This window comes from Mustela putorius, unplaced genomic scaffold, assembly GCF_011764305.1.
Source record: "Mustela putorius furo isolate JIRA1106 unplaced genomic scaffold, ASM1176430v1.1 tig00000095_pilon_pilon_pilon, whole genome shotgun sequence".
Lineage (NCBI taxonomy): Eukaryota > Metazoa > Chordata > Mammalia > Carnivora > Mustelidae > Mustela > Mustela putorius.
In genome coordinates this window covers 10,867,352-10,880,000 of record NW_025421280.1, presented here as the reverse complement: position 1 = coordinate 10,880,000, position 12,649 = coordinate 10,867,352, and the positions used below count along the sequence as shown (strand labels likewise).

The 12,649-nt window shown below is 42.2% G+C and overlaps 1 protein-coding gene across 25 annotated transcripts in view; it reads right to left on the bottom strand.

Moving 5' to 3' along the window:
• Positions 1–12,649, bottom strand: part of CADPS (calcium dependent secretion activator) — a 469,919-nt gene that overhangs the window by 40,834 nt on the left and 416,436 nt on the right. For all 25 annotated transcript variants that reach the window (XM_045078225.1, XM_045078255.1, XM_045078257.1 and 22 more), the window contains one exon: positions 4,954–4,986. In XM_045078225.1, coding sequence (XP_044934160.1) covers positions 4,954–4,986 — 33 coding nt within the window. The remainder of the gene's footprint in view (positions 1–4,953; positions 4,987–12,649) is intronic.

Below are 12,649 nucleotides of genomic sequence, written 5' to 3'. Positions count from 1 at the left end.
TTAAAAACTTATTTTAAAATGTCAGTGTGGTTCATCTCACCTATGTAGTTAAAAATTTCCATGGTTTGCTACCATTTGACTCTGTTTTATTTTTCTTCATCATGCATATCAATATCTGACATTGTACTATGTATTTGCTTATTTGTCTGTCTTCTCATTAGAACATGACTCCATGAATATAAGGGTTCTACTTGATCTATTTTCTAGTGTATCCTTAGCACGTGGAATGAGGCATGGCACACAGTAGGTGCTCAATAAATATGTGCTGAATGCACAAACCCATGAATGAATAAGCCTATTTCCCCACCTCTTTTTTGTAAGCTCTTCAGTCACACTATGTGAATTTTTATTAGATTCCCCCACCAACTGGAACTTGCAAATATATAACTTAAATTTCTCCTGGGTCCAATGGATTAATAATGGCTCTCCAACTTACTTACCTTCAGGGGTTGTTATGACCATCAGTTAAAATAACGTATGTCAAAATGCCTCAAAAGCCATAAATTTGCTACACAAACATGAGCCACTATGATTCCCCTCCCCATCCTGCCCCACAATATTATATGACTTCATAGCCTTACCTATCTCTGGAAGCTACTTTGGAACCAAGAAGAAGAAAGGGGCTTCAGAGAAACCAACATCAAATAAAGAAGACAAAGTCCCTGCATGCCAACATACGTGATTTTCTCATAATAAAGTCCCTAGGCCTCCTCTCACAACCTTCTTCCTTTCTCTCCAGCTTTACAACCAGATCTGACAAGTTTGTTCTCCCTCTGTTGGTGGACCAGGAAGGGGGAAGAGGGTAATTGTTTGAAACACAGGAGTGAGTTGATAACAGTGCTATCACTTTTCCTGATGCCCTGAGCAAACAACAGCCCCAGCCCCTAGATTCCTCAACCACTGGGGGCTGGGACTCTCAAGGGCAAAGGCAAGCTGTCCCGATTCCTCTGTGGGTACAGGGTCACTAGGTGACTATTGGAGAAAGCCAGAGTCACTGCGGTGATCCTCTGTCATTGAGGAAAGGTCCAAACAAAATGGTGAAAATACAAACTATTCCCAGACAAACAAGCTAACATACATTTATAGATGGGAAATATTCTCAGCAAACAGCTGATGTTATTAGCTACATTAGCTTTATACCATATTGCTCTCTGAACACAGTGGGGGGAAAAACTCTAGGTGATGACGTTTAGTACCTCACACTGTTTATTTTAAATGTGGCTTCGGCAGGCTGAAGGGAAAGGCTGTGGACTTTAGCAAATATACAACACAAAGCAAGAAGTCTCTGTATAGTTAACTCCATCCACGTGTGGTGGATGAGAAACCACTCTGTGGCTTAGGACAAATAGAATCTTTTAATCCTAGCTTGCCCCTACCAGGTACTTCTGAGCTTGAAAACAAATTTACATTTTCAGTCACCTAAGCAAGCCCTAATTAGAAATGCAAATCTGCTATGTATACCAGAGGGTTAAATATTACCTCTAAGACAAAGAGATAGGCTTTGGGGATTATGCAGTGTTTTGAATGACTGGTAACAGCACTTCTTTCCAGTAGTGTGGATAATTAAGAGACAAATCTCCAATGTAACTAACTACTAGTCCTCACAAGGAACTGACCTAATAAGCCGTGTGCCAAAAACCTCCCAAGGCAACACAGATGAACTTATAGACTGCAGAGCCAGAAACAACTCAGGAGATGATTTTATCCATGGTTGTTAAACATGGCTGCCAATGAAAAGGACCTGGGGAGTTTTAAACAATACTCACTCAGACCCCACACCCCAGAGATTGATTTAATTTGGCAAACAACCTAGCACTAATACTCGTCAAAGCTCCCCAGGTGTTTCCAAGATGTAGCCAAGGTCCAAAGTCACTGAAATTAGTCTCTTGGTTCCCAAACTTGCACTACAGATCAGCTCTTTAGAAAAAGATTTCCAAGCTACCACTGCCCCCCATCCCCCACCACCCGCCCCCGAACTACTGCACTAGAATCTCTGGACACTAGGGGCTGGAAATCTCTATTCAAAAAGGACAAAAACAAACACAAAGTTAGAAACAAAAAACAAAAAAACAAGTACTAATGCTCCCCATTCTGGTGTGAGGACCACTGATTTAAGAGCTGGTATGCGGGGACGCTGGCTCTTCAAAACAGAACAGAAACAATGAAACAGAACAAAACAACAAACCTTGATGTGTAGCACCTGCCAATTTCCAGGGTGTAAATATTCCCTCCATGGTGGAGTGAGAGCTAATGCTACACTAGAGAGTTTCCATCGTCAGACTGCTGGCACTTAAATCCTCAATCTCTGACTTACTAGCCAGGTGATCTTGAGCATGCTGTTAACCTTCCTATGCCTCAATTTCTTCACCTGTGAAGCTGGTACTACCCGCCCCACCCCCATGTAGTTGTTTTGAGAAGTCAATGATTACTATTATTTAGGATAAAGTAAACAATAGACATACAGTGTATTACATACTATTATTTTCTATAAAATTGCTTATTTACTAAAACACAATATTCTCACTATAATACTACTGGTATAAAAATACATGTTAACTTAATTTTAAATTTAACCTTTGTCCTTAGCCATAATGATTGGTGAAATCATGGGTTTGATGTACTAACCACATTTTTTTCTAATACTCACTAGATAACTACTCAATTATCCTAAGAAAGATGTTTGTGTACTAAAATCATCTTGCAGATGGCATCGTGTTTAAGGGGAATTGTTTAACTCTCAGCTCTGCCACTTACCAACCGTGGGACCCTGAGCAAGTTAACAATGCTGTGCCTCCATTTTCTCATCTTTAAAGTGAGGCTGTTGTAGAAATTAAATGTAACATGCTTAGAAGAGCAATTAGCATGCAGTGAATCCTTTATATAAAGGATTTGGTTGCAATTGCGATTATGATTATTGTACCATATATCAAACTGGTAAATATACCACATATTGGAACAAGCCTCATCATTTTTTTCTGTCTCCCTAGAGGGTGTAAACTCTGCTGATGCATTTTTGTTCCCTTTCCTGTAGAGGTACAGTCCATTTTTTTTTCCTTACAATAAATCTAAAACTGGTGAGTAGGAATGAGGTCGTACCACACAAAATTGCTGATATTTGATTTTTTTTAATGTCCCCCAAATAAGTGGACCTCCCCAATAATTTCAGTTGATAGTAATGATTGCCAGATCAAGTTTCTCCATCTATTTGGGTCTTGCCTACTGGGCATCTGTTCAGACCTCGTTGGTGAGCTCTCCCCTCCACTTGGAGGTCTACAGAAAACGACTTCAGCCACCAGACCCTTGGGTTGGGAGCCTGGAATTTCAATTTCTGTTACTGCTGAAGACTAGTACAGGACAGGGCTACCATCAGCAAAGTCATCCTCCCTCCCTACTCCCAGCTGTGCAATACAGTGTGGGTTCCCCCTTCCCCCACTCATGGGCCCCCTATTGCTAAATGTCTAGTGAGGGTCAGGTATGGTGCTGAGAGTCCCATATAAACATGTCATTTCATCTGTACAGCAAACCCGTGACTTGGATATTATTACCTCTATTTTAAGGATGGAGAAACATGCCCAGAGAATTTGAGTAGTTTGCTCCCTGTGAGCTGAAAGTTCATACTTTGGGATTTGGGAAAAGAAATTACTTAATGCCTCTCCTTGCTGCAGTTATATGAGAGTTTTTTCTCTTCTCCATTATAAAGACTATCTACATGAAGGAGTCTGAGGTCCCTCGATGAGAAGTATTATATAAATTCAAAGCATAATTATTGATTGTACATTCTTTCATTAAACAAACAAAATATATGCTAATGCTAAATTCACTCCAATTTTCCATTTTGCCATCCTTTGAGAAATAAGCCAATAAACCATTACACACTTAGCTTCCTGGGGAAATGAATTTAAATGTTAATATAAATCCTTTTAGAAAAAAACAAATTTTAACAAATAAGTATTTGAACAAGGAGGGTACTTAACCACGTTCAGAATGAGAAACGTTCAGTTCAAGACCCTTGGTGGCTGTTGAGATAAGCTCTCTAAATTTAATATTTTATAATAGACTCACACCTCTTTTGTTAGAAATGGAGAAACAGAATCATTTTCTTTTCCCCTTTATTGGAATATATTTAAATCTCTCCAATTTTATTTTGCTAATAGGCAGGGCAAAGTCTGTCTATAAATGTATCCTGACTTATCACAGGTAATCCCACACTCCAGCATTCATGTGTAGTACTTAACCTCAATTTAAATGTAAATTTTGGGCAACCACAAGTGCTTTATCTGTGAACTTTGAGAGCTCTCTTCATTAATGAGGTCTGCACTAATTATAAGCAGTTTTGTAAGGTTTCCTTAAAACAATTGCAGAACTGACCCCAAAATGAACAAATTCAGAATTTATTTGTTTAAAAAAAAAATACTGGCAACCTTGTGCAAATTTCTAGCTCCCAGCTATTCCCAAGGTGTGCATGCAGAGGAGAGGTGGGCAGGATGATAACAGAATGACTGTATCAGAAAAACCAAGGAAAATGAAATTAAAGGCAACAGGGTTTACCCTCAAATAGGATCTTTCTTCTTGATGAAAGAAACCATACTCTCTCCTCATCTGAAAAAAGTTTTACCATGAAATCTTCTTCTTTTTTTTTTTTTAAATTTAAGATTTATTTATTTATTTATTAGACAGAGATCACAAGCAGGCAGAGAGGCAGGCAGAGAGAGAGGAGGAAAAAGGCTTCCTGCTGAGCAGACAGCCCGATGTGGGACTCCATCCCAGGACTCCCGGATCCTGACCTGAGCCGAAGGCAGAGGCTTAACCCACTGAGCCACCCAGGTGCCCTACCGTGAAATATTCTTCACTTCTCTCTTTCTGGTGATTCAAGTCAGCAACTAATGAAAACAGTGCCATTAAATTTCTCATGAAAGCAAAAATCCCCCACAAAAACAATTTTCGAATACTCACAGGTACATCCACATATTTGGAAGCGGCCTTTACCTACGGAGGAAAGAGAGGGCAGGAGTAAGGCTGGTGTTCATGCTTCATGGTCCACAGCTCTGGGCTGTGTGTCATCATCAGTTAACACAGTAGGCTGGCCACTCGGAGCTGACCAAGAAACATAGAAAGATACTAAAAATAAAATGTGATGGTTATTTTCTTCCCCAAGCCATAGCCACTGCTTTGGATAGAAAGAGAGAAAAGAGAGGGAGAGAGAAAGGGAAGAAAGGAAGGAAAGAAAAGAAAAGAGAGAAAGAAGAGAGGAAAATAAAGAAAATGAGCAAATATTTACTGATTGGGATCCCGTGGCTGGTGCGGGAGTTTTGTATTTTTTCTGTCCTTTAAAAAGGAGAAAAGTGACTCTGGTTAAACCCAAACTGATTAGTAGAGGCTTGCTAGTATGGAAAAGCAACTAAGGTTGCTTTGGCTTCTTGTACCTAGTGTCTTTTTGTCATCTGGCCACAAGATTGTCCTAATGGAATCTTTGGGTTTCAGCAAAGCATCTGCAAGGGGAGAGGATGTGGTGAATGGGTGGGTGTCTTTCACCCAGAGGGTGATAGGTATCTGTGGAGGGGTTGGGAGGGTACCAGGGCCTTTTAAAGCCCAGCCCCTGCTATTGTGCCTTCTGGTTTGCTTTTAAAAAAGATTTTATTTATTTATTTGAAAGAGAGAGAGAGCATGCATGAGCAGGTGGAAGGGTGAGGGAGAAGTGGACTCACCGCTGAGCAGGGAGCCTGACATAGGGCTTGGTCCCAGGACCCTGAGACCATGACCTGAGTTGAAGACAGAAGCTTAAGTGACTGAGCCACCCAGGTGCCCCTGTTTCCTGGTTTTAAATACTAAAAACCTCAGATGAAAAGTGCAGAAAGTAGTTATGAAATTTATTTTCAGGTTTTGGGGAGAGAGTGTCATGTTTGAGAGTATGGGGTTCGATGTCAGATCTGGGTTCCAATCCAAGCTCTATGACTTACAGGCTGCGTGACCTTGGGTAAGCTACTTCAGCATTCTGAGTCTCAGTTATCTCATCAGCAAAATGCAGCCCTAGTAGATACCTATTTCAGCTGGGTCATCTGAAGGTTAGTGCACACAAAGTTCTAGAACAGCATAGGCACCGACCAAATGGCTGCTAAGACCATCAATTCATAAGCAAATGTGGGAGGGCTCTGTGTGCTGGGTTACATCAATGAAGAGCTGGCTTTGAGGAATAACACCTAAGGGAGTATGTCTGCTCTTCTTTGTTTCATTTGGACCCAGGTCATGTTACTCTAGGCACAGGTGAGACCAACGAGCTATATTTGGGGTCAGAGAGGGTTTTTAGTCTTACTGGAAACTGCAAAGACTGCAAGGCACAGGTCACATTTCACACCACAGGTAGGCTTCTTCTTGCCCTTTGGGTGAGACCAATATCAGGAATCACAGCTTCTACCCACATGTCTCCTAAGAAAGGATCTAGGGAAGCATTTCCCCTTATTGCTCTTTTTTTCCAAAGCTACTTTTCACAATACCAACTCCCAAGTAAGAGAAACCAGTGAACCAATGGTGGGGATTGGGGGGCACAAGAGCCTGGGATTAAGCATCCAAAATTCTGTTAAGTGGCAGAACTAGTTGACCCTCAAGTCCATCAGGTTCCATAGCTTTGGTTTCTAGAATAGGGTGTAATTTTGGGTACTTCACAGGTCTGAGGCCTGACCTAATGAAAAAAAGCATATGAGAAAGTGCTTCATAAACTTTAAAAGGCTGACCACACATATCGCACAATTAATTATTGAGAGGGCAATGCATCCAAACATCTGGAATCATCACCAGCACCCAAGATAATTCCTAGATTCTCCTGTTATAGATTCTCTTAGACCCCTCCACTTTTTCTTTGCAACACTGATTGTAACTGTAATTCAGTAATTTTGTACAATGTCTGTATCCCACAGAATGTCATGTCTTGCTCACAGCTGTCTCCCCAGCTGTGTACAAATATCATATTTGGTACCTGGTTTATTTATTTTTTTTTTTTAAAGATTTTATTTATTTATTTGACAGAGAGAGATCACAAGTAGGCAGAGAGGCAGGCAGAGAGAGAGGGAAGCAGGCTCCCTGCTGAGCAGAGAGCCCGATGTGGGGCTCGATCCCAGGACCCTGAGATCATGACCTGAGCTGAAGGCAGAGGCTTAACCCACTGAGCCACCCAGGCGTCCCTGGTACCTGGTTTAAAAAGGGCACCCAGGAAAAATGGGCAGAAGGAAGGCAGTAGAGAAAGAAAGTGACCAGTGATGGCTTCAGGGTGGTTGAAAATTAAGCAAGGGAATGGCCAGATTGAGAAGCCATTCATGAGTCAATGGGAAAGCCGACATTCTGAAAGCTGACCTCTTGCAAAGGCTGGTGGGCAAAAGGAGAAGGCCCACACTGGGCCATTAAAGGGATATCAGGAAAGCTTTCCAGATTTCACACAATTAACATTTCTACTAAATGAGTCCCAACACCAAATCTTTCCTGTCCATTCCAGATGCAGAATTTAGTTTGGGCAAGAAGGTGGCTTTCCATTCTTTCAAGTCTCCCTCACTTACAATATCTAACATTTATACGATGTTTTTTGCTTTGCAAAGCACATTCATTACAGTTCTTCTTGAAGCCACCCAGCAAAATGGGGGCTATGAAGCATATCTATTTACAAATGAGAACACTGAACCCCACAGCATTTAAGAATTCATTTGCTCATGAGCTAGGCCAGAAGGCAGAGAAGGCAGGACTCAAATGTGGTCTCCTGAGCTCCTATTTTTCCTTTGGGACTCCTGACCTCCTCCCTCATGGCAGAAATGTATAAGAGGAATTCAAACATCAGTGATTGTTGGGGCAGGTGCTGGTAAAATAATTCTTCTCGACTAGAAACTGCCTCCTTGTTCTGTGGAGTCAGTGCTTGGCAGTTGGTAAGAGTTTTGCTACAGCTGAAATGATCAACCTTTAAACACGCCTACTCTCCATTTACCACTAACATGCAGTTTCAATTCAGAGAATGACACCAGTCAAGTTCTATTCCTTTCAAGGCAGTTTGGGAAGATCAGGCAAGCTCTATGTCATGAATGAAAAACCATACACTTGACTACATCCAGCAGCCTTCTGTTTCTCACCGGATAACTGCAGACTTGTATTCTCTCTTAGTGATTTTCCTCCCATCCCATAGTAACAGGGAAAAATAGCTCGGAGTGAAATGTGGTCCCACTTTTGTTTAGAAAAATGTGGTGTATCACTTTTGGTTCTGGCCACTGAACTTTATGGAGATTAATGATGAGGTTATAGGAGCGTCTTCTTTTTTTTTTTTTTTTTTTAAAGATTTTATTTGTTTATTTGACAGACAGAGATCACAAGTAGGCAGAGAGGCAGGCAGAGAGAGAGAGAGGGAAGCAGGCTCCCTGCTGAGCAGAGAGCCCCATGCGGGACTCGATCCCAGGACCCTGAGATCATGACCCGAGCCGAAGGCAGCAGCTTAACCCACTGAGCCACCCAGGCGCCCAGGAGCATCTTCTTATAAGGAAAATGACAACAGAGAGATCTTGCCTAGAAAATGAAATGTTCGTTTGGTATTAATTAAGGAGATTCCATGTGGAAAGACTGAGCTTTTTCATGGTGATTCTAGATCATGGAATCAGGATGGATGAGTTGAATGAAGGGCACCACGAGAAGGTTCAAACAGCTCTCTCAGTCCATCTAGGCACTGGTCATCTCTGATGGTTGAGGAGCTCAAGCAGGAGCTCTGTGGAGAGCTCTGGATGTGAGCCTTCTCTGGGTGACAATGTTACCTCCAAGGCTGCTTCATCTTCTGACTCTAGTCTCCTTAAGTGGTGAGAAGCTTCCATCAGTTCTGTCTTTTGAGAATAGACGTTGAGATATAGCATAGTGAATAAATTTGCAAAGCCAGGATCAGAACTCTGGTTCCTGAACTCATTCCTGCCTACCGTCAACTGTGCTGCCTTTAAATATCACATTTATTTTCAGTATCCATAGGATATGTTTTTGCCAGCTATATTCTCAGAGGAAGGACCAGATCCTCCCAACCCATGAGGGCTTCAGAATTATTGCCAAGGGTCAGAAAAATTCAAGTGCACGACAGACACTGTCTTTAGATCAAATCAGTAACAGGCCCTATGGTCTACACTGGATGCTTTTCCATTATATATAGATGTTATTTTAATGAATAAAACACCCATTTCTTTAAAGGTACTACCTATATTACAGAATTTTGTCATTATGTATGTTTTCCCATCAGTGCTCTCAGAAGTGTGTGTGCGTGCACGTGTGTGCTAGTTTCTTTTCTTTTTTTAACTTTAAATGAAATCCTCCTAGTGAAGTGGCTAAGATGAGCTCCGCATTGGTGGGATTAGAAGTCTGGCTTTGCCATTTTCTAGCTTGGTGACTTTGAACAGGTTACTGAACCTCTCTGAGCCTCCTCTGCAGATGGGATGATCATAATCTTACTCAAAGGGATACTGCAAGGACTGAATGAGATAACCCATCTAACTGTATAGGACAGTACTGGCACAGGGTAAAAGCTACTTAAGGTAACTTTACCTCATGGTTACTGGAAATACTGGCTTATTGGTATAAATGAAGTACATGCTCCTTGTCCTGGTGATGGTGGTGACAGTTTCACCCTTCATCTCTAGTGCATGGGCAATTTCTTGCCATAAAAAGGATGCTAGAATCTCCCGAGGTTACCAACAGGTATCTGATTCTCAGTCTGGTATACTTTCTGCCAATTCACCGAACATCTTGTAGACTAGAGACTCACCCTCAAAACCTTGAGGCAGATGGCAAAGGTCTGTTCACTAACTCAGGATGGCTGAGTTTAGGCCTGAGCAAGTGGGCATTTCCCCAAGCCAGGGCTCTCAGTTATAGTCAACAATCACATACCTCCTGCTTTCTGGGACCAAGCCATGTGCTCTGGGGTGCTCTGGGGAGAGGGAGGGGTTTGCCTCAGATACCTGGTTTGGCACCTTTTCTAAGTAGGCACTCAGCTACCCTAAGGAAAAGGCAAGAACTGTGACTTCATCCATATGTCATTTCCTGAAATCCTTGCATTTTGACCATCCCGCTGATAGGACAAAGAATACCCTTTCTCTAGCAGCATCCATGGGTACTGGCCCCCCTGCCCCTGACCTCCAGAAAGTCCCAGAAAGACTTTCCCAGTTCTGGGAAAAGGGGTCAGAAAAGGAGACAGAAGGTAGGAAAGCCTGAGGGAAACCAAGGATGATGGGAGGGAGACAAAGTGTCAGCTAACAACTTGTTCATGTTCTCACATGCTTGAAGCAAAGAACACTTATTATGTACGAGGCACCACTTTGGGGGCTGTAGAGGAAGGCATTTGCTCCACGACTCCTGGCCCCTTCCTTCCATGATGTCTAAGTGTACAATCTCTCCAAACACAGAATGAGTCATGTCCATTCACAACTAGTAACTATAAGTAACATTTCTGAGTGTTTATGTCTTGCCAGGCAATGAGTCAGGAATACTGCATTTGTTATATTTAATCCTCATAACCACCTATTAATTATTCCATTTTACAGTTGAAGAAACCGAGGCTCAAAGAGATGAAGAGACTTGGCTTAAAGTTATGCAGCTAAGAAGTCAAAGCTTTGGACCTCCCATCCCCTAAGCTGCTTATTATTCAGTTAAAAACAAACAAGTAAATAGAAGCCACTTTTACTGACCAGTCATATGTAACTCTTGTCTTGTGTGTGTGTGTGCGTGTGTGTGTGTGTGCGTGTGTGTAGACACAACCTCAGATGGCTTCTACGGGAAAAATATATGAGGGATTTGAATAATTGTCTGCAATGACTCAGTCGGGGCAGAACGTCCAAAACGGTTTCTCTGGCCTGAATGTCTCAGCTAATTACCTCGACCCTCCACCTGACTTAGTGTATGTAGACAGGCTTAATGGTTTCTCTATTGAGCTCTTCCATTATTTTTCAGGTGCCCAAGGTAATCTTTTCATTGAACACTCACCATCCTGGGATTTTCACAATGCTGATGACTAAGGGATTTTCTTCTGCCTGGTCCTAATAAGGGGACCTGAGTTAATCATTGTGTAGCTTTGATAGGAAGCACGGTGGGGGCTTAAACCACTTCTCTTGCTTCATTAGGGGAAAAAGCAACCCAGGTGCAGACCACGAGGACCTCAGGGTTTGATACTATTAAATCAATGCACAGACAAAAAAAAAAAAAAAAAAAGAAAGAAAGAAAGAAAGAAAAAGTGGATTAGGCCCTTTTTGCAAACAGAAATCTAGTGGGTAAGACTCAAAGATGGAAGAAAAAAGAAGTCTGAACAGATACCACTGCCTTAGTGACTATCTGAGCTCTCTTTTCTCACCACGGTCGCTTAAGAAAACATCAACCAAGGAAGTGTTTTATTCTCCACACAAGCTAAAGCCACCCCAGTTTGTTTGACTTCATCAGAGCTTGGAGCTGATTTCTCCGCTACTGCCTAGAAACGACCAGCCACGCTGCTACTTCATGGGGCTAGCAACATTTACTTCAGCGTTTGGCTTTTGAGATTTCAGTTGCAAGGATCATTTTGCTATTTTGTGCCTTTCTCCATTTTTCTAACCCAGGCGATCACAGAGATCTGGATTACTACTACTATTGTTTTGCAAGCTGAGGCAGTTCAGCATGTAAAAATGTTATGTAGGACCGCCACCAGGCACAAAATAATTATTTCTCAGGGCACCTGGGTGGCTCGGTTGAGGGTTGAACTCTTGGTTTTGGCTTAGGTCATTATCTCGTGGCTCATGGGATGAGCCCCACTATGGGCTCAGAGCTCAGTGGGGGAGTCCGCTTGAGATTCCCTCTGCCCCTCTCACCAATGCTCAAATAAATAAATCTTTAAAAACAATCATCTCTCTTATGTTGAATTTTATTATCTATTACCATCCTCGTGTCTATGAAAAGTAAGAACTGGGACACCTGGGTGGCTCGGTCAGTTGAGCGTCTGCCTTCGGCTCAGGTCATGACCCCAGGGTCCTGGGATCGAGTGCCACATTGGGGTCCTTGCTCAGCCGGGAGCCTGCTTCTCCCTCTGCCTGCTGCTCCCCCTGCTTGTGCTCATTCCCTCAATCTCTTTGACAAATAAATAAATAAAATCTCTAAAAAAGGAAAACAAAACAGAAAAGTAAGAACTTCTCTCTCTCTCCTCAGTGCCTACACTTCCTGATACATAGCAGGGGCTCAGTACAAATCTGTTGACAGAATGAACTTCTGGGCATGGCACTCTTTACTTAGTACCCAGGATGGAGGTTTCTAGCATTTTCTTGTAGTTGGTTTTTAAGTTACAGCAGCCTTAAAAAGACACTGAAAAAAAGTGTGGGCAAAAGGAACTGGTATTTGTTGCCTCTGTGGGAAGGGCTGAAAGGGTCTCTTGTTCTCAGGCAGCATGGGCAATACAGTGCAGGGGTAAGAGTGAGGGGAGGTGGAGGGACGAGTTCGACACTGAGGCTGGCATCTAGTTCTATCACCTTCCTGTTGTGGGCCAGTGAATTAACTTCTCTAAACATTAGCTTCCCCATTTGAAAATAGTGACAATGGTAACTCCTCAAAAGGCGGTTGTATGAATTATTAATTTAAAAAAGGATAGTCTTTCAAAGTGTTTAATATGTGCAGGGCACTATTCTAAGCATTTGAT